A 23,913-nucleotide genomic window follows, 5' to 3' on the forward strand; every position below is an offset into this window, starting at 1 on the left:
GAAAGAATTATTGGGAGAAAAAAAGGAATGTCTAAAGTAAAATGAAATATTCAATTTATGTACTGATGGCGAAGGGCGGTAAATTCTCTTATAAATAATGCAATTTTTTTGAGGGCAGCTTTTTTGGGGGGGGGAATTGGCCGCTTAGAAATTATTTACAATTCAACATAATTCATCTAAATACATTATTCAACATTTTCGTGCCTGATATTTTGCAACTCTTTGATTATTGGTGATAAAGTTGCAATCATGTACAACACATCGATATTTTAGATTTTGTTGCTGCATTAGCAAATTTGGAACTTTCGTTTGAAAAGCAATCTGTGAATAAACCCTCAAAAATAAATAAATATATATGCGATAACTATAATAAAATCTGTTTTTTTTTTTTGTTTGTTTTAATACCATGATAGGAGGGGATTTTTACTATTTTATATTATAGTGGAAATTTCATCAGTGATGATTTTTTTTTTTACCTTTAATTTTATAAGAAAAGAAAAAAGGTGTAACGTGTCCAAGAATATTTTCTCCAAAGTCAAAATACGTTTTGAAATAAATATTACAAGAATTTATATATTTGCCTTTTCGAGATTTTAATATTTCTTTGTACAATTTATTTCTAATTAAACCAGAAAATTACACAAAGTAAATAATCTTTAATTGTTCTTGAAAAACATAGAATCCATATTTACTTGGCGAGGGAGAGGAGGAATAAAGCCAAACTAACATGCTTACCAAATTGTTTCACTTTTGTCATTTATCAGATAATTTTGAAATTCTGTCTTTCGGTCCCCAAACTACTTTAGTCTTAAAGTTTCAGAGGATTCAAACATTTCCTTCAAGAAGATAATTTGGTAAAATGGAGGAGTCAGAAAAAACTCCTTTTTATGGATTCTATTTTTTTCGGCTCATTTAGCTTCATCGTTAAAATATTATGCAGCATACATTTCTTTGGATGTATGTGCGGTTGTTATCTTCAGCTTAGCAGAAATGAAAAGGTAAGTCAACTTTTTTTTTTTCAGTTCATTATGCTCAAAAAACAGATTTCTTCACAAAGACATTCACTCTACAAATTAAAGAACTTAATTCCTATTAAATGCTCTGTAAAGTAAGATTATATTAACTTTCCATGTATATACATTCATAAAATACCATTCACTATAAATATTTTTTCTGTATTTATTTCAGTGTTCCATACCAGAGTAGAGCATAGTAGTATGAAAATATACTTTTGACAAGTAAGCTACATAGGAATGTTTATGTTTCATTTCCAGAAGAAATTATTAATGCAGTTTGATTAATGATTTCCTCCAGGAATGAAACAATGGTTTCTATGTAGCTTACTTGCTATAAGGATATTTTCATATGCTATTTATTATGCAAATTATGGAAAAAACAAAAATATATATATGGAAATGAACAAAAATTATTCTAAAAAAAAAAAAAAAAAAAAAAAAAAAAAAAAAAAAAAAAAAAAAAAAGATTGTTTCTAATTACAGCAGTGATTTCAAATTTTGCTTCTTCATTTTTAGTTCAAAAACCTAAATTACAGAATAAAAAAAAAAAAAAAAATTTCTAAAACCAAAAAATATTGGTTATAAAAATTTATCACAATTTTAAGCCATTTTTTCTTTTGTTTTCATCCCTTGAAACACATTTAAACAAATCATATTAAGTTTAACAGAAAAAAAAATTTCTACATCAAAAATCTATAGAAATCAAAATATAAAAGCTTGATTGAAAATCAGCATAATGTGTAATTTATATTTATGATTGAATTTATTTTAAGTATTATACGCAAAGTTTACTAAGAGGAAATAAATTTTACTAAAATCTTTTTAATAAATTAATGTTTAAAGATTTTACATTTTAATTGAAATGGAAAAAAAATTGAATTCTTGCTTTTTCTTTCAACTCTTGAAAATTTGTGATAAATTTGATTTATCAAGATGATTTAAATTCCATAAATATGGACAACTAATACACCACACAGTGTCCTTTCGATATTTACAGATTATCAACCTTAAGAAATTAAGTTAAAATCTACACAAGAAAGGATTTTGAATCACTCCAAACAAAGTTTTATTTTGTTTTGTTTTTTGTAACAAATAATATACAGTGGAAAAAAAAAATGTTAATTCCTGCTATAATTTAACTTTTAAAAAGACACTTGTTTAAATTTTTAGATCTATAAAGAAAAATGTTTTGTTTTTAGAATTTGAAACAAATAGTAAAGAAATTTTTAATTTGGAGATTTTATGGAAACAATTTGAAAATCAAATCCAAATTTTAAACCAATAAAATCTTTTTTTTAATCAAATTCAAATTTACAAATAAAATTATTCAGATTACCGTTCTCATCTTGGACATTATTGTCACAGTTCAAATAATACAAATTATTAATCGTCATCTCAAAAAGTTACAAGCATAAGTTTTAAAATAAAATTTGATTCTCCTTACAATTTTTATTTTCTTAAAAGAGAAAAAAAAATATTTAGATGGGTACTTCTATCATATTCATCATTTTTGATAGAAATGCAACTTTTATTGTTAACTACAAGACATTTCACAGAAACAACAACTCGAGATTCTTCTTTTCAATTATTGTGTTAAGAGACGGGGAACATCATGTCTAAAATTAGAAATAGTCCATCTGTACTCGGGTATTGAAGACAACGATACTCAATACTCGGGTATTGAAGACAACGATACTCAATACTCGGGTATTGAAGACAACGATACTCAATACTCGGGTATTGAAGACATATCGATAATAAGAAGCAATAAAATGTGCATGAAAGCAAATATGTGTGATAAATAGAAGAGAATAATTCTATCTTGCGTTCGCTTAACCGTTCTCATCTTGGTGAGGTAGCAACAACCAATAATCTCAAATCTCTCTAGTAGATAGAATGCAACAAGAAAAACTTATTAGCCGACTCAAGAGAAACGGATTTAAGGGAGGAAAAACATGACGGCCAACTGTTTTTATTAATAAACTACAAGAGGTTGAAATCATATTACAGAAATCAGGTGGGTTGAGGAATTTTTACCTGTGACTATAGGCGAATAGCAATCAGAGGCAAAACCAAGCAACGGTGTTTCTTTACGATGTAGGTGAGTGTTGTTATTGTTAGCTGAGATGTCATAAATAAAAACATAAGGTAAATATGCCATCGAGATTCAAATGCGTGTGTGTGTGTGTGTGTGTGTGTGTGTGTGTGTGTTAGCAAATATGATTGCAGAAAACACGGTTTTATTTTGTATTTCTAAGAGGATGAACGGTCAGTCAAAATCCGACAAATTAATAAAAATCAAATCGGACATCATCCACTTTCTTGACTCAATTTTTGTCTTGTTTACAATTTTGTTTTTAATTTCAGGTTATAAAACCAAAATAAGCACGGAGACAAAATATGGCACCTTGCATTGCTTGAATAGAGTTGGAATTGGGTCAAAAATTCTGTTCATTTAAAAATGAATGTGCAGACTTGTCAGCAAAATGAGCATTGTCATGGTTGGATACACAAAGTGTAGAAAGAAAAAAAAAAAAAAAAAAAAAAAAAAAAATCGAAGATGGTTCTGCCAAAGGGAGCACCAACAAAGGGACGAGGGAGCAGATTCACACACTTTGTTCTTACTACTGTAAACCAAATAATTAGCAGTTATTAGATGAAAGAAGAAAAAAAAACACCAATGACAAACAGCAATGACAACAATCCACCCATGTGTAATGTATCTGTTCTCTGCTCATCACGTGGGTGGCGGGATGGGTGGGAGGTTGTGGGGACTACATCTGCTTTCAAGTAACGAGATACATTTCAGCCAACATCTCTCCAACATCTCTTAAGCCACTTGCTCATACTTTGCCTTATTGATACTCTTTGCCAAGCAACAGGCAAGAATTGCTCCAAGGAGCTGCAAAAGAGAAGAAAAATAGAATTAAAATGGATCGATTGATACTTTTTAAAAGAAACAGTATTTAAATATTGCACCTCAAGTTTCACATATATAATAAAAATTAATGAACATCTAACTCTTAAATATTCATGCATGCAAATATAATTTTCATAAGTAAAGAGGATAGGCTAAATCAAATTTAATTCTATAAGAAGTGAAAGCTTATCTTAAAAATGACTCAATAAAAATGAAAGTAAAGAATTTTTCTTTTTTTGCAGGGGTTTCAGTTTGAAGAGCGCACATCAAAAGACAACTGAAAGAATTGAAAATCTTAAACGTCAACAATATAATACAACATAAAACAATTATCTGAATAAATTTTAATTATAAATAATTTATGAAAATTTCAGAATTTTGGTTGAAAATTTGGAAAAAAAACATTTCTTCTCAAAAGTCACATGCATTCCAATAATGCCTGTTCGAAACTATAAATTTGAAAAACCACACACTGACAACTTTCATTTTTGCATCAAGAAAATTTTTTTTTTTAATCATCTGTAGAGAAAAACTCAGATTTATAAAAAAAAAATAAAATAAGAAATTGTGTTATTAGAATTTTCTTAATTTTATTTTAATTCAATAAATTTACAGATAATATTTTATTTCATGTTATTACATGAGAAAATGTCGTCAATATCTACCAAAAAGGGGGAAGGATGATGGATCAAAATTGAATTCTTGGAAAATGACACAGACAGATCAAGGGATAACAAATAAAAAACAATCTACGAAATTTCTATGCATTTGTGTGCATTTCATAAAATCCATGAAAAGGACTAAATATTCGCAGGAATAAAATGTGATGTGCTACTCATCTAATAACTCATAAGCAGGGCTCTGTTATAACATATAAGACGTTGGAAAATCAAGGCCAGGACATAAAACAAGGATATCCTAGCAATTGGGTCAGTGGAAGAGATAAAATAACACAGAATTTTCACCAGTCAAAAGTGATCAATGAAAATACCATTCAAAGAAAAAAACGATCGAGGAAGATGACAAGATTTTTTTTTCCTTTTCTTATTCTTATATTCTTATCATTTGTTTTATATACATAATTATTTTCATGTTTTTAGTCATTCATTTTTAATTATTTACTTTATATATATATATAATTATTTTAAGTTTCTAGTCATTTATTTTTAATTATTTGTTTTATATACATAATTATTTTAACTTTTTTAGTCATTTATTTTTAATTACTTGTTTTATATACATAATTATTTTAACTTTTTTAGTCATTTATTTTTAATTTGTTTTATATACATAATTATTTTAACTTCTTCAGTCATTTATTTTTAATTATTTGTTTTATATACATAATTATTTTAACTTCTTCAGTCATTGATTTTTAATTATTTTTTTTATATACATAATTATTTTAACTTTTTTAGTCATTTATTTTTAATTATTTTTTTATATACATAATTATTTTAACTTCTTCAGTCATTTATTTTTAATTATTTTTTATATACATAATTATTTTAACTTTCTTAGTCATTTATTTTTAATTTGTTTTATATACATAATTATTTTAACTTTCTTAGTCATTTACTTTTAATTTGTTTTATATACATAATTATTTTAACTTTCTTAGTCATTTATTTTTAATTTGTTTTATATACATAATTATTTTAACTTTGTCAGTCATTTATTTTTATTTTTTTTATTTACATAATTATTTTAACTTTTTTAGTCATTTATTTTTAATTATTTGTTTTATATACATAATTATTTTTATGTTTTTAGGCATTTATTTTTAATTATTTACTTTATATATATAATTATTTTACGTTTCTAGTCATTTATTTTTAATTATTTGTTTTATTTACATAATTATTTTAACTTTTTTAGTCATTTATTTTTAATTATTTATTTTATATACATAATTATTTTAACTTTTTTAGTCATTTATTTTTAATTATTTGTTTTATATACATAATTATTTTAACTTTTTTAGTCATTGATTTTTAATTTGTTTTATATACATAATTATTTTAACTTTTTCAGTCATTTATTTTTAATTTGTTTATATACATAATTATTTTAACTTTTTTAGTCATTTATTTTTAATTATTTGTTTTGTATACATAATTATTTTAACTTTCTTAGCCATTTATTTTTAATTTGTTTTATATACATAATTATTTTAACTTTTTTAGTCATTGATTTTTAATTATTTGCTTTATATACATAATTATTTTAACTTTCTTAGTCATTTATTTTTAATTATTTGTTTTATATACATAATTATTTTAACTTTCTTAGTCATTTATTTTTAATTTGTTTTATATACATAATTATTTTAACTTTGTCAGTCATTTATTTTTAATTTGTTTTATATACATAATTATTTTAACTTTTTTAGTCATTGATTTTTAATTTGTTTTATATACATAATTATTTTACCTTTTTCGTCATTGATTTTTAATTATTTTTTTTATATACATAATTATTTTAACTTTTTCAGTCATTTATTTTTAATTATTTTTATTTACATTATTATTTTAACTTTTTTAGTCATTTATTGTTAATTATTTGTTTTATATACATAATTATTTTAACTTTTTCAGTCATTTACTTTTAATTTGTTTTATATACATAATTATTTTAACTTTTTTCGTCATTTATTTTTAATTATTTGTTTTATATACATAATTATTTTAACTTTTTTAGTCATTTATTTTTAATTACTTGTTTTATATACATAATTATTTTAACTTTTTTAGTCATTTACTTTTAATTTGTTTTATATACATAATTATTTTAACTTTTTTAGTCATTTATTTTTAATTATTTTTTTATATAAATAATTATTTTAACTTTTTTAGTCATTTACTTTTAATTTGTTTTATATACATAATTATTTTAACTTTTTTAGTCATTTATTTTTAATTATTTGTTTTATATACATAATTATTTTAACTTTTTTAGTCATTTACTTTTAATTTGTTTTATATACATAATTATTTTAACTTTTTTAGTCATTTATTTTTAATTATTTTTTTATATAAATAATTATTTTAACTTTTTCAGTCATTTATTTTTAATTATTTGTTTTGTATACATAATTATTTTAACTTTCTTAGTCATTTATTTTTATTTTTTTTATTTACATAATTATTTTAACTTTTTTAGTCATTTATTTTTAATTTGTTTTATATACATAATTATTTTAACTTTGTCAGTCATTTATTTTTATTTTTTTTATTTACATAATTATTTTAACTTTTTTAGTCATTTATTTTTAATTTGTTTTATATACATAATTATTTTAACTTTGTCAGTCATTTATTTTTATTTTTTTTATTTACATAATTATTTTAACTTTTTTAGTCATTTATTTTTAATTATTTGTTTTATATACATAATTATTTTTATGTTTTTAGGCATTTATTTTTAATTATTTACTTTATATATATAATTATTTTACGTTTCTAGTCATTTATTTTTAATTATTTGTTTTATTTACATAATTATTTTAACTTTTTTAGTCATTTATTTTTAATTATTTATTTTATATACATAATTATTTTAACTTTTTTAATTATTTATTTTATATACATAATTATTTTAACTTCTTCAGTCATTTATTTTTAATTATTTGTTTTATATACATAATTATTTTAACTTTTTTAGTCATTTATTTTTAATTTGTTTTATATACATAATTATTTTAACTTTGTCAGTCATTTATTTTTAATTTGTTTTATATACATAATTATTTTAACTTTTTTAGTCATTGATTTTTAATTTGTTTTATATACATAATTATTTTACCTTTTTCGTCATTGATTTTTAATTATTTTTTTTATATACATAATTATTTTAACTTTTTCAGTCATTTATTTTTAATTATTTTTATTTACATTATTATTTTAACTTTTTTAGTCATTTATTGTTAATTATTTTTTTTATATACATAATTATTTTAACTTTTTCAGTCATTTACTTTTAATTTGTTTTATATACATAATTATTTTAACTTTTTTAGTCATTTATTTTTAATTTGTTTTATATACATAATTATTTTAACTTTTTTAGTCATTTACTTTTAATTATTTGCTTTATATACATAATTATTTTAAGTTTTTATTCATTCAAAAGCATGTGGACCCGACCTCATCCCAGCTGTGCTTTTAAAAAAGTGCTCAGCCGAAGTAGCTCGAGTTCTCCCCAAACTCAACAACAAATGCCTTAATGAATCATGCTTTCCGGGCTGTTGGAAAACTGCTTCTGTGGTAACAGTATTCAAGAATTCTGGTGAAAGAACTGACCCATCAAATTATCGCCCAATTAGCCTCCTCCCACTTTTCGCCAAAATATTTGAGACCTTAATTAACCGTGCTCTAGTCCATCACCTTATAGATGCTAAACTTCTGACTGACAAACAATATGGATTTAGACAAGCCCGTTCCACAGCAAACATCCTCACTGTAATCTCTGAACGCATATACCATTCACTGGACAAAGCGGGGGAGGACAAACCGGGGGAGGGTAGAGCAGTAGCTCAAGACATATCTATTGCTTTTGACAGGATATGGCATGAGGGTCTCCTCAGGAAAATTAAATCATAAGGTATCACTGGTAGAATACTTAACATAATTAAATCCTTCTTAGATAAGAGAAAAATCCAGGTTGTCCTCGACGGTGCGGGAGTGCCTCAGGGTCTATCCTTGGACCTCTATTGTTCCTAATATTTATTAATTACCTCCCCGACAAAATTGCCTCTGAGATGGGTATATATGCTGATGACACCACGCTCTATAACAAACACGACAAGAAAACAAATGAACACATATCTAAAGAAATGGCAAAAACACTAGAGGATGACCTCCAATCTGTAGTGGAATGGGGGCAAAAATGGATGGTCACATTCAATGCTGCCAAGACTAAACTGGTTTCCTTCAATAATTACAAGAAACCTCTGCCACCAATAGCAATGGCCAGTGACTCTTTATCTGAGAGTAAATCTTTCAAACTGCTTGGCCTAACGGTCACAGGAAACATTAGTTGGAACAATTACATTGAAAGCATTGCCAGGGCCGCTGCGAAGAAGGTAGGCTCTCTCTACCGAAAGTATCCTGTACCTCTATAAGGTCACCATTCGCCCATGTATAGAGTATTGCTGTCACATTTGGGCTGGTGCATCTGCTACTAGTCTCTCGCTCTTATACAAGATTCAAAAGAGAGTCACCAATCTGATAGGTCCTGAACTGGCATCTAAGCTTCAGCCCGGTCCCATCGACGAAATGTTGCATCCCGCTGCCTGTTCTACAAGTATTTTAATGGCGAATGCTCTGGTGAACTGCAGACACTTGTGCCCCCACGACGTAGACACCCTTGACAAACCCGACAGACAGCTAAATCCCACCCCCACACAGTAGAGATCCCTAGATGTAAAAGATCTTTTTACTCTAGTAGTTTCTTCCCCAGAACCGCTAGACTCTGGAATTCCATTCCAGGTCCCTGCTTCCCCAACTGTACTGACATGCAGAAGTTCAAGTGTAACGTGAACTGACATCTTGCTGCCCAAATCCCAACATAGTACCCATAGTGCCTTGTTTGGGGTGAAAATGTAATGAAAAAAAAATAAAAATAAAAAATTTATTTTTAATTATTTGTTTTATATACATAATTATAAGTTTTTTACTCATTTATTTTTAGTGTATTAATTTACTTATATTTTTTTCATTTAGTGTTTTCTTATTTATTTTGTTTTGATACTAACAGGTCTTAACTCAGCAAGTGCAGGAGACGCGGCCGTTGAACTTTTATACAGCACTTGAGACTGGCTGTTGATCGAGGTGGGAAACGCTGAAATCATTAAACATCCAGTTCTGAGTCTATTGAACAGTTCAGTTAAATGTAATTCAAATAATTGGCCTCAGATCAGGGGTACGCAAAAAAAAAAAAAATAACGAGTTCTCCCTTAACAGTAATGCACAAATGCTGAAAAGAAAAATGATTCAAATAGAGTCTGGACTTTCAGGAAGTGTAGTTGGAATCATGATGATGTGATCAGAGAGATAAAAAAAATAAAAACGAACACAAAAGGGATATGTCCCTAGCAAGAGGAGAGAAATTATAGTTAAAAATTTATGTTTGAGTTGTGCCATTAAATATGTTCATTTTTAATTACTGTTTTGTGTTGATATTTATTTTTGCTAATTGTCTCATCTTGTCATCTTGTACGTTTCATCATCATCATAGAATTCAAAAAACTTTATTTCAAGCCAAATTCCAGCACATGTTAATTTTGCATCATCCTGATAGTGATACCAATCGTTATTTGGCAGCTTCATACTGCAGCATCTTTCAAGAAATCCTCTTATGATGTTATTTGTCTAGTTTGTGATCATCTCAATGTTGGTTTCATGCGCAGCCTTCAACTTTTCCTCATCTTACTCGTCTCCATCTTACTCACAAGTTCATATACCATTTCTCTCTATTCTTATAGCTGTACAAGATACATCTTCTGTAACTTCGAAATTAACACGATTCCATGGAAACTCAGTATTCAACATTTTTTCATATTGATATTTTCAAGAATCTCTCTGAGCCTGTTCATTTCTTGCAAACACTCCATTGTTATTCTGAATGAATTTCTTTCGAACAATATTCATATTTCTGTTTGTCATCTGTTTTAGATTTATTTTTTCTACAAGATTAAAGTCATGCTGAATCAGAAAAGCTGCAATTAAGGAGTGTGTAACCGTTAGTTTTTCAGAATATTTGTTACTTTCTGAGACAGAAAAAAATCCAACAGTATTCAATACTCAGCATCAATCTCAATATAATTGAGGTGATTTATAATTGATTGACTCAAAGCAGCTAAAATTATATCCAATTTTTAATCATTAAGTACAACAGAAAACTTTCAAAGATATATTTATGGTTCATATAAAATAAAAATGTTAAATGCTTTCAGATTTTTTAATTAAATATTTTATGAATTCTTTCATATACATTTCTGCATTTAATTGGTTTAAAACCAAATAATAAAAGGAGATTTGTTCTTATTTATGGTTCATATAAAACAAATGTTAAAGAATCTCATATCCTGTTAAGTTCTTTGCGAGCGCTTTGTTATTTTGAATGAATTTCTCTCCAACAATATTTATCTTTGTCATTAATTATCCTGAATACATCATTCTTTTGCTTATTCTTTCGTAATCTGGAAAACTAGCTCAGTACTGCATCTTGCTCTTATTTTTTCCTTTTGCCTCCACATACATATCCTCATTCGCTTAACCTTTTATCCACCGACTCATATGCTTCTCTTTTTTTTTTCTTTGATACATTTCTTAATTTCATTCCAACTACATGCTTACCCTATGCTTTGAAGGCCCTTCTGTCCACCTTCAGCATCTTCCATTCTTCTTGTAATGACTCTAGTAGTTGAACACTTCAATCGATTTTCAAAACTCACATATTCTTCATCCAACCCTCCGACACCTTTCTCCTAGGAATAAGTTTTTACCTCATTAATTTTCTTCAGCATCAAATTGCAAATAATCAGTTTGTGCTGTGTCACGCTTCTGTCATGAGGTCAATTATTTTCACACCACTCAAAAGTTTTCTGCCCTATTTCCTAACCGAAAGATAATCTATAGTTTTTGCCGTATCAGGTTAAAATGCAATAAGATACTTTTTGCTTAAAAAAAATATTAGCAATGAATATGTCCATTGCATGACAAGTCTTTTTGTATTTTTATCACCATATTCATTTCCTTCATACAAACCCTCAAAATGATCAGGGATCTTTCCAATATGACTATTCAAATCCTCTGCCTCATCAACCTTACAAGTTGCTGCAATAAGCCGGTCATAAAACTCATCTTTCTTCAATCAAGCCACATAATGATGCATAAATAGATATAACCGTAAAAGTTTTCTCACCAACCAGCAAACTTTCTTCAAAGTTTCCAGAAAAAGTTTCATTCCTTGATTCTAAACAATTTCTTTCATCTTCGACAGATGATAATCTGATTTTATTAGAATTAGTAATAAAAATTTTTTAATTCTTTTCTTTATAGATCATACCTGGAAAAAGGAGATTCCCAATGCCACACCTCCAATAAGTCCAAGGTTACCATCCATGAAGTCCACAACCTTCCGATAACAACCCTGGAAAAAAAAATAAACCAATATTTAATCTCATATTTAACTTAAATATTTCTTAATGTCATTTTTTTTTTTTTTAATTATGGCATCATATATATATCTCAAAAACATTAAATGATGAATTATGTAATTTTCTGGAGTAAAATGCAATACTTAACAAAAAGCAATACTTAACATGTTGTTTATTTAGTGTAAAATACATTAGTTAGGAAATTACCAGTTTTGTCTTGGGAAGTTTGCTATTTTCTAAAAGTCAAAACATGTAAATCAAGGAGACAATATATTTAATAATTCTCAACAGTTAAAATAAATTTTTGAATATAAGTTAGTTTTGAAATAAAAAAAATTTTTTTTAAACCAATCATAATAAATAGAATCTATTTTAACTTAAAAATTAAGACAGGATGGATTATGTCCCTTGAAGCCTTGTAAGCAAAACAAAAAAGTTGGTTAACTATTCTATAATGCTAAAATGCCATGGAAATTTTTTTTTTTTAATTCATATTACATAATTGCAGAACTAAATTATGTATTTTTAGAAGAAAAAAAAAGTTTAATTTTTAAGCAAATGGAAAATATATCTTGTTTTTGTTTGTGATTTACTTGTTGCTGTGAAAGAAAATGTAAAAAAAATGAAAAAGAGAATCTGTAAAGAGAGGAGAGGGCGAACAGATGTTTAAAATGGAAAGAGAGGTACGCATGCATGAAGACATGGGCAGCGAGGAAAAAGAATAAAAGGAAGAGACAAGATCTTTTGGGGCACGAGAGGCCGAGGGAGAGAACAGCAAATCTCACTCTGTCTCTGGACTATGACAGACGAGACAAAAGAATACAAAAGAAGAAATAAAAAAGGGAGAATAAGAAATAAACAAGATACTTTTTGGCCAGTGACAGTATAACTCTGATGATGGAGTATGAGAATGATGGAAACAAAAAAAATGGGGGGGGGGGTAAACTTCAGAATGGAAAATTGAACAAACCAAACTTGTAAACACAAATAATGTGGCTAAAAGAAATATGAACCGATATCATCTTATATTTACAAAAATATATGAACCGATATCTTATATTTAAAAAAAATGAACCAATATTATCTTATATATTATTTAATTGGAATTCATTATCGAGATGAGTTTTATTTATTAATTTATTTATTGCGGACTATTATCCCCATCTTTCTTTAGTTGTTGTTTCACGTTATCCCGTCGCGGTTACCACCTGACAAAGGCCAGGGGAATAGTTGGCCGAAAAGAAAGATGAGGATAATAGTCCACAATAAATAAATCAATATTATCTTATATTAAAAAATATAAACGAATATCTTATATTTAAAAAAAATAAGAACCAAGTTTTTTTTTACATAGGCATCACACCACTTATCCAGAGACCACTCAAGGATAAGGGTTAAGAGTGTACAGCAGTCAATTGGACAATATAGTAATCGCTAGTAATGGAAATTCGGTAAATTTGCTAACTTAAGTGGAACAGCTCATAAAGAACTTGTTTACGTTGGACTTGAAGACAATCAGATTGTAGTCAGCTGGAAAGCAGGAAAATGGAAGACAGTTCCAGAGGTGCGCACTTCTAAGAAAGAAGCTTTGTTCATGGAATCTATGTTTAGGTTTAGGCACAGATAAAGAATGGGGGGAATTATTGATAGTGTTTTCAGCTAGACAAGTGTTTTTTGTGAAAGTTTGGTGAGGGGGGCCCAGAGATTGAAGCACAGTCGAGCACTTGCCATGAAAATAACGATAAAGCAGAGACAAACTCGCAGCATCTCCTCTGTGAGATAGAGGTTGCAGAGAAGAGAAAAGGACATGTACGAGGCTACAAAGTCTATTTTGAACTCTGTCAAGGCAGGGTAAGTCCTTTCTAGCAGCTCTTGCCCAGACGTGGCAACAGTACTCCATCCTTGGACGTACCTGACTCTTATATAGATAGAGAATTGCATCAGTAAGTAGATATCTACTGGATCAATAGAAGGATCCCACCATTTTTCCAGTGGCCTTGGCAACAGATTTGATGTATGTGTTCCATTTCAGATCAAAAGTAAAGGTCAAGCCCAGAAGCTTGTCAAAACATGAGGCCTTCCCAAGACGAGAGCCATTCATTTCAATTGATGCCAGATGGGGAGCAGAACGTTGATGATGTAAAGATAGAAGCTTGGTTTTAGATGCATTAAAAGTAACCAGCCACTCCTTTGCCCCATTGTACCACATGCTCAAGATCAGAGGAAAGAGAATCAGAGAGGACTTGGTCATTTACGGCCTTAGATGTGCTACCATAGATGGTAGTGTCATCAGCATAGATGTCTACGAATGATGTAAGGATGTGATTTGGAAGATCATTAATGTAGATCAGGAAAAGAGTTGGGTCCAGGATGAACCCCTGAGGGACTCCAGCATTAATACTGTGAGCTTCTGATTTTTGCCCATCAACTACTACTCTTATGAACCTATCAGAGAGAAATGATTTAATAATTGAGACATTTCTAGCTATACCATAGCTGGAGATCTTGTGAAGTAAACCTTTATGCCATACCCTATCAAAGGCCTTTGATATGTTGAGCAATTGCCCTAGAAAGGTAGCCTCCGTCGAGGGATTCGCTAGATCTAGCAGAACAGAAACCATATTGTGTGTCACAAAGGTTATTTTTGCTGAAATGGAGGATTACTTCTCTATTTAACACAGATTCCAGCAACTCATGTCGCACAGGAAACTTATTGGCCTGTACTGGCCTTACTTTCTTACAATGGTTGCTGGCAGTCCTGAAAGCGGCTTTAGTCTCAATACATCTATTACGTTGGACGCAATGGAAAAAGTGATTTCTGTGCGCAATGGCAGCAGCACATTCTCGAGAGAACCATGGCTGGCTGTTAGGTTTTTGCTGGAATTTTTTCGAAGGTATGAAATGGTCTATACCTACAATTAACCATTCCGTCAGGTCTGATACTATACAGGACACATCCTTTTTAAACATTAAAGCCAGAGGTAGATCTTATATAAATGTACGGAAGATATCCCAGTCAGCCATAGACTATCAATATACTGTATGATGGAGAGGTACATCTGAGGACTTATTACATTTCATTTTTATCTTAATTGATACAACTGAGTGGTCGGAAGATCCAAGAGGAGACAGAACGGAAACTGAACATAGTTCAGAGCAAATTGTGAGAAAAAGGTCAAGGAGACTCGCATACTGCCCGTCAGTGTCGGGCACACGGGTGGGTTCGTGAACAATCTGAGTGAGGTCATAAGCAATGGAGAAATCATGACAGAACCTCCCCTCATCAGTCTTGTTTGAGTGGGTTAACCATTCCACATTGTGAACATTGAAGTCTCCACATACGTGAATGTTAGCTGAAGGATAAGCAGATAGGATGTGGTCAATTTTCTCAGATATACTTTTAAAGATAGTAACTCCGCTGTTATGGGAGCGATAGAGAGTAAATATATATGCAGTAGTGTGAGCAAGTGCAACTCGGAAGCACATGTAGGGTAAATTAGGATCTTCTCTGGAGATGTTCCTACCACATGGAAAGCCATCTTTGATGTAGGCACATATTCCATGCCCATGGCGATCTTGGGGTCAGATTTGGAAGTTAAGTTAGAGTATCCTTTAATTGCGAACTCTTCTAGGGATATAGGCTGTTCAATGCCAGTTTTGCTTAAAAATAATAGGTCTGGTTTAGTCTCCTGTAATTGGGTTTCAACCTCTGGAAGGTTAGAACGTAGAACCCTGATGTTGGAGAAGGAGACACGGTAGGGGGGGGGAGAGTCTACGTTGGAAGTTGAAGATCTGGGTTTAATCATGTATTTTTTCTTGAAACTTATCATGGAGTTTTGGGATTTGTGAACTTGATAGACAGACTTGCTTAGAGCAGGACAGAGAGGGAAAGTAAGAGAGAAAAAGAAATAAAAAAATTTTTTTTTTTGTAGCACATAAGGTAAAGCCATAACAATTACACACTAATATGGCATCAAGAGGGCCCCCCCTCCAAGTGTTCTGTATAAATGCTTAACGTTTAGTTTGAAGAAATTAATTGATGAAACAAAAATCTTTTACACACACCCCTACTTGCATCATGAATTGAAGTATTGTGGGAGAAAAAAAAAAAAAAGATCAACCCGAGACAGGAAGAGGAAGAAAGGAAAGTGTGAGAAAGAAATAAAATTAACGAAATGATGGGGGAAAAATAAAATGAAGCCTTTTCTTTGTAGAAAGCAGTATAAATCAGTTTTTGCATAAAACAAAAATATATGCTTTTTCTGAATTCAGCTAAAATGTGGAGGTTTCACATCCCCAAATAAAATAACTGAAAAAACAGAGGAAAAATAACATTGAGTGATATGAAAATATGATTCAACTTATAATTCAAAACGATAGAATGCAAACAATACTTTCCAATTTTTTTTTGGATAATTAAGAAAATCCTGGACACCAGGAGCTAGATGAGATGGCTTTTGGGTTAAAATATTAAAATTAGGTTTACAAAGAAAAAGGATCTCAATTAAAAAAAATGTTTAGAATCTTTAGGTTTAACTACTTTACTAGATAGAAGAATAAAGACTGACTAAGGTGTTTAAAATAATTTCATTTCTTAATATGGGGCACGTTTTAGTATTTCTCCCCACACTGGTAATTTATGGCAATTTGGCAAGACTTCAAAACAAAAATCTAGTTGATAATTAGAGGTGTTTCTTTGGTGCTGCTTCGGTATTATAGCAAAATTCAAAATATTGAATTTCAAATAAAACCAATGCTATCTACTCGATTCTTAAGTCACAGTAATAAACATAAAAGCACTATTATTTATATTACGATAAACGATAAAATAGAAACTCAATTATTAACGAAAAGTTTTCGAAGACAATTAGTGAAAAAAGATTTCAGAAAATTATTACCTCCCTTGCTATGATTTGACCTATTCTAATTGCAAAACTGAATGTTTGCTAATTGTCTTCAAAAATTATTTTCCTTATTAATTTTCTACATTATCGTTTTTCATAACTTTTGGATATGTTCATCATTGTGACATGAAAATCAAGTAGATACCATTGCTTTTACTTTAAATTCAAAAAAGTTTTACTCTACAATATCAATAAGTTTTTTAGCAAGAAAATGAAAAATATTAAAATGATTAATCTTACTTGTTCAAAAATCTCAGTCGAATTATCCGTATGAATTTGGTTGTCACATTTGTCTTCTACTTTACAACAACTTGGCGGCACTCGCCCCGGGTGTTCCCTCCCCCATGGTGTTTTCAGCCAATCTTTGTAACTAGAGATCCCACAGCAATCCAGCTGAAAAATACAAAACAGATATTCAAATATAAATCTTCATAAACGATAAAAAATGTCATAAAAAAAATTGTTCAACCATATCAAGATCAGATGGGAAAACAAATGAAATCAATAAAAAACACAAAAAGCTTATACTTATAGGGTTTATTTGTAATTGCTCTCATATATATATATATATATATATATATATATATATATGATGATTGCAACGTCTTGTCAGACGAGTGCCACTCCCTCAGACATTTAAAATCCATGAGCCCAAATGCCTGAGGGAGTATCTATACAAAGATGATGTTACAAAGTCTTAGCTTTGTACGACAGCTAAGTCTCTCTCTCGGTTCAAAATGTTGAGATCCAGCAACAAGCAAGAGCAAGATAGCCAGCAACAAGTTAAACTGCAGACCAGCTTAATGCGGGTACTGGTCTCCCGCTTTGTTTTTTAAATCAGAGATTTGCTTCTCCTAGAAAGGTTGCCTTCACCACGGCTTACGGGAGCCCTCTCCACCCCAATACACACACACACAAATATACACTGTGCTAGTTGGCCGTTGACCCAGAAAAAGAGTTCATTCGCCCTTTCGCCTATATATACACACACACATACATACACACACATTTTATTTTTTATTACCATATTTTTCTGTTAAGTTACATTATTGTTTCGGCTACACAACCGTTTTTTTGCTGTCATGTAGCTTCCTCAGACTTTTTTCTGTAAAAGTCTGAGGAAGCTACATGACAGCAAAAAAAATGGTCGTGTAGCCAAAACAATAATGTAACTTAACAGAAAAATATGGTAATAAAAACGCACATTTGCTCTACAATAGTATTGAGCACTTTCTTCAGGTTTTTATTAATTACCATTTCTACTAAAAATATATATATATATATATATATATATATATATACCCACACACAGGGAGATCCGATGTTGCCAGAGATTGAATGATGATCAATGCACGTTTCATACTCGCATATTTTTTTATTGTCATTGAAATTGGTGAAATTGCCTATTTTTCAATCAGATCAATTGCTTGCTCTTAGGGACTCACTGGAGTGCACCAGGAGAAGCTTTCTATGCCTCCCAGCAGTGGCTTAGCCCACAATACATTGTAGAAAATCAGTTGATTTTATAAAATCATTTTTTATATATAATGACTTAAATTAAAGTTTAAAATGCAAAAATCAAGTATCATGGTTCACTTGTTCTCTAAACAGAAACACTCATTTCAAACACACCCGTTATATAAAAGAACCTACTGCTGATTTTATATGCCTGGCCTTACTGTTTGTGTAGTGATAATAGATTTAATTTAAATTTAAAATGATAATGTCAAGTATCATGGTTCAATCGTGCTTTAAACGGAAACATTCATTTCTAATGCACCCCAGTCATATCAAAGAATTTACTGTTGATTTTATGTCAGGCCTTTCAGCTTGTGTAGTAATAAAACTTCTCAAATGCACTTGTGATGCTACGCTACTTAAGGTGTTTACTTTAGTCAAAATCACCTGTTCCTTAATTGTCTATAGCTTTGGGATGAGGTGATTTCATTATGGATTTCGTTTTTCAGACTCACTTCCTCATCTTCGGTGTTTCACTACATTTCGGCCGTATCATCCTTCAGCCTTTTTCAGGTGTATCTCGAACTCGGGAACTGTCTTTTTTTTTTTTTTAAATTTTGAACCCAACCCTTTATTGTTACAGGGGTACCATGTTCTCGTTCCATTCAGGCCGTCCCTGCTGCTACCGCTTTATGCTGTTGCTGCTGCGTCTATCGCTGTCGCTGTCATTGTGTTGTCACTGCTTTTGCTACAACATCAGGGCAGTATTTAAAAGTGAGTCAACTCTAAGACACACAGTCAAAATAAAGCCACGAATGGAGGAGAACCAGACCAAGAACTGCATATATTCCATCCCATCCAGCTGCAGTAAGGTTTACAAGGGTGAAACATGCCGCCCTCTTTTTTTTTCTTTTTTTTTTATTCAATTTTCACCCCAAACAAGGCACATTGCAACTTTGAAGCAGGGGGCTACTATTAGGGAATTAATTAGCGGGGTCATTATGAGGGGAGAAGAGTAGAAAGATGTTTGTTAACATTACACTTAAACTTCTGCATATCATTGCAGTTGGGAAAGCAGAATCCCGGAAGGGAGTTCCAAAGACCCGCAGTTCTGGGGAAGAAACTATTGGAGTAAAAGGCTTTCTTGCACCTAGGGATCTCTACTGTAAAGGGATGAGACTTAGTAGCTTGTCGGGTTTGTCGGGGGCAGTTACGTCGGGGAGGTACAAGTGTTTGCAGTTCGTCAGAGCATTCACCATTAAAGTATTTGTAGAACAGGCAGAGGGATGCAACATCTCGTCGATGGGACAGAGGTTGAAGCCTAGATGACAGTTCAGGACCTATCAGGTTGGCGACTCTTTTTTGAACCCTGTCCAGGAGCGAGAGACAAGCAGCAGATGCACCAGCCCAGATGTGACAACAGTACTCCATACATGGGCGAATGGTTGCCTTATAGAGGTATAGGATGCTGGCAGGCGTAAGTAGTTTTCTAGCACGGTAGAGGGAGCCAACCTTCCTTGCAGCAGCCTTGGCAATGCTCTCAATGTATCTATTCCAGTTCATATTCCCTGTAAACGTTAGGCCGAGGAGTTTAAAAGAAGTACTTTCAGGCAATGTGTTCTTGGCCATTGCTATTGGTGGTAGAGAAGGTTTCTTGTAGTTATTGAAGGAAACAAGCTTAGTCTTAGCAGCATTGAATGTGACCAACCATTTTTGTCCCCATTCCACTACGGATTGGAGGTCGTCCTCTAGTGTTTCTGCCATTGCCTTGGATATGTGTTCATTTGTTTTCCCCTCATATCTGTTATAGAGAGTGGTGTCATCGGCAAATATACCCATCTCCGAAACAATATTATCAGGGAGGTCGTTTATGAATATCAGGAATAATAGAGGTCCAAGGATAGACCCCTGAGGTACTCCCGCATTTATGTCATATTGTTTGGATGTATGTCCGTCAAGGACAACTTTGATTTTTCTATTACTTAAGAAGGATTTAATTACATTATGAATTCTTCCAGTGATTCCATATGATCTAATTTTCCTTAGAAGACCATCGTGCCACACCCTGTCAAAAGCCTTAGATATATCAAGGGCTACCGCTCTACCCTCCCCTGTTTTATCCAATGAACGGTATATACGTTCAGAAACTACAGTTAAGATATCTGCTGTTGAACGGGCTTGCCTGAATCCATAAAGGGTGGAGAAACATCGAAAAGCAGTGACTAGAGGGGAGATGGAAAAGCCAGGTATAGCCTACCATGTATGGAAGAAAAAGGATGACCATCGCCCTCTCTGGGATAAAGTTAAAATAATAAACAGTGAGCCCCACTGGAAAGTGCGAAAACTCAAAGAAACAACACACATGATAGGACATAACCTCCTGAGCAAACGGAGTATAGAACTGAACACAATTTGGGAACCTCTAATCATAAGAGAGAACCTAGAATAACAACTTAGATTTAACAGCCCCAAAAATTGATACATTATCGTCCTAGTGACACATGGCCGAGGCGACTAAGACGTTGGAACAGACATTGCAAGTCTTCAAGGTGCTGAGTTCAATCCTGAGCAAAAGTAGTGGCAGTGACAACACAATGGCAGCGACAGCGATAGACGCAACAGCATTAAGCTGTAGCAGCAGGGACGGCCTGAATGGTAGGCTATACCCGACTTTTCTGTCTCCCTTGTAACAATAAAGGGTTGGGTTCGAAATTCAAAAATAAGTAGTTCCTGAGTTCGAGGCACACCTGAAGAAGGCCGAAGGATGATACGGTCGAAACGTAGTGAAAAAAAAAACACAGAAGATGAGGAAGTGAGTTCGAAAAACGAAATCCATAACACCTGTTCCTTATTTCATTGGATTATTTCGATTTTGATAATTATCGAAGAAAAATCTATTGAAGAATACTGCCAGGCACATAAAGTACCTTTGTGTGAAATTTCATAAAAATCATTTAGGAGTCCATAGGGAATGAACTCGTACAGACAAAGTAGATATATTAAAAAGAAAACGACGATATCAAACTATATAGATTTATTCATTTATTCAATAAGGTTATACATCAATTAGGGGTGTAGGATAAGTGGGTACTTTTTATATCATGGTATTTCAAAGCCTAATGCTTCTCATCAGAAGAGGAGAAAAGATGCTAGGTAACATAGGGATGCAACATCTAGCAGTTGGTACATTAGGAGCAAAACAAAATATTGATGCGGTTTGGGGAAACCAAATTGATCTGTGATCAGAGATCAATTTAGTCATCTATAATATAAAGCTGAATGTGTGTGTGTCTGTCTGGTCACGAATAGGCTCCTATATGGTTGACTATTTTAAAAAACTGATTACATATGATAGAAGATGATGTATCGAGATACAGGAATGGGTATGTTTGATCCTGCAGAACGGTGGTTCATTAAAATTGTGGGGTCTGTGTTTGCGCCTGGTCCACAAAGTATGAAAATAAAAAATATTTAAATTTAAAAAAACGTTTACAAGTGTGTTTTGATATAGATGTACATAAGAATACTTTGATAAGTATGTTTTAACTTAAATAGGGATGGTATAATAAAATTGTGGGGTCTGCGTTCGCGCCTGGCCTCCATAGAATGGAAATAGGCACAAACTTTAAAAAAGATTTTTCATATCTATCTGCGTAAGTATACTTTGATAATTAGGTTTCAGTTTGAAGAAATATGGTATAATAAAATTATGGGGTGTTCGTTCGCACCTGACCTCTATAGAATGGAAATATGTCACAAAGTTAACAAGGTTTTTTTAATATAGATCCACAGAATATTGTGATAAGTGTTTCAGTGTGAACAGGTATGGTATAATAAATTATGGGGTTTATCTATTTTATTTTTACTTTCATCATATTTTGCTTTGGTTTTGATACCCCCAAATTCGAAGCTATCTCTTTACAACCTTTCCTTTTCATAACCTATCATACTTTCATAAATCAGAGTCTATTTTCTGCAGGCTGTTTTTGAACCCACTCAACGACGGGTACTTTTGCTTATATATATATATATATATATATATATATCTACCAAATGTGGTAAAACATTTATTAAAAAGAAAATATTCCTTTTAATGTGAATTAGTAGAGCTATCAGACATTGCGATGGTTGATAAAAAAAAGTTAAAATGTGTGTATAACATCTTATTTAAACTTGTATCAATCTTCTTCCTGTTTTCCCCTCCATCTCCCAAACCCTCTCCTTTTCAATCACCTAATACTCTCTTGTTTTAATGTGTTTAAGAAAAGGAAGAATCTACTGAATTTATGGGAAATATCAATCTTACATTAACTGGGCAGAATAAATGGTCCAGGTTAATTCCAAATTTCTCCCCTCCCTTCCATACTATGAAGACAATTCATGTCGATAAAAACAAGTCTGAAAAAATAATTAAATCTTTTCAGACTTGTTATTATCAACATGAATTGTCTTCATATCTTCGTATTGCAGATTCTTTAGGTTTTTATTCGACTGAAACATTTCACTTTAACAAATTTGCTTAGAGAAAAGACTACAGTTGTACAATAGTGTTCGATATTAATTTTCTATCAAAATGAAGGTTTCTCAACACATGTTTAGTCACACATTCTGACATTTTAAAAAATGTTTAATTATAGCTTTTTCAGAAGCAAGGGCGGGTGCAATGATTATAGTTTTTCATTCACTTAAGGTCTTGAAGCGGTTATTTTTGGATCTTTTTTCTCAAATCAAACAGGAATTCAGTTTCAACATGATTTTTTTTCCTATCACCAACTTAAACTATAGTTGCTTTCCTTGAAAAAAAGGAAAATTATAAAATTCGAATAAATAAAATTTTCAACATATATTCAAAAGAAAAATGAATCACTGTTAATAACTTTGTAAATAAAATCATGAAAAACAGTTTGTTTTTTTTGTAAATGAAATGAAAAAAAGTTTCTTACGTTTTTCTGTAAACCTTCGATTGCATTATTTGTCGTTGCATATTCTTTATCGCCGTAGTGTTTAAGGGCATTGTGCAGACCATCTTGAAATCCATTTTCCAACTAAAAAAGAAATTTATAAAAAGGAAAAAAATATAACTCGTGTTTTAATTGTTAAAGGGAAAGTATAGTTCGAATTTTAATATTGTATTATTTAGCATTAACAATAAACACACAAAAACATATAGGAATTAGGAATACTATATATGTAATATTTTATATATATATATATATATATATATATATATATATATACGCACACACATATATACATGTGTGATGAGGTAATATGATTTATGAAAAAATCATTTACGTAGGCTCCAAGAATTAAACATCAACAACCAATTTGTGTATGATCATTTCTGAGATAATACAAATTTTTATTAAAATAAAGTTTTTTCATCAGCACAAGGATTAGACCCCAAATAAAAAGTTTATGATCAAAAGACTAGAGTGAGCAAGCTATGACGTT

General features: G+C 30.8%; 1 protein-coding gene across 1 annotated transcript in view; it reads right to left on the reverse strand.

The window, feature by feature from the left end:
- Nucleotides 1-379: 379 nt before the first annotated feature.
- The window catches only part of LOC145288097 (tetraspanin-7-like), a 77,431-nt gene continuing 53,897 nt past the window's right edge, over nt 380-23,913 (reverse strand). Inside the window, exons 4-7 of the mRNA XM_080136153.1 lie at nt 23,403-23,504; nt 17,242-17,394; nt 12,007-12,090; nt 380-3,918 (exon numbers count right to left, since the gene is read on the reverse strand). Coding sequence (XP_079992279.1) covers nt 3,847-3,918; nt 12,007-12,090; nt 17,242-17,394; nt 23,403-23,504 — 411 coding nt within the window. The 3' untranslated portion in view covers nt 380-3,846. The remainder of the gene's footprint in view (nt 3,919-12,006; nt 12,091-17,241; nt 17,395-23,402; nt 23,505-23,913) is intronic.

The sequence above is a fragment of the Euprymna scolopes genome, chromosome 11, assembly GCF_053919585.1.
Source record: "Euprymna scolopes isolate OS-2025 chromosome 11, ASM5391958v1, whole genome shotgun sequence".
Lineage (NCBI taxonomy): Eukaryota > Metazoa > Mollusca > Cephalopoda > Sepiida > Sepiolidae > Euprymna > Euprymna scolopes.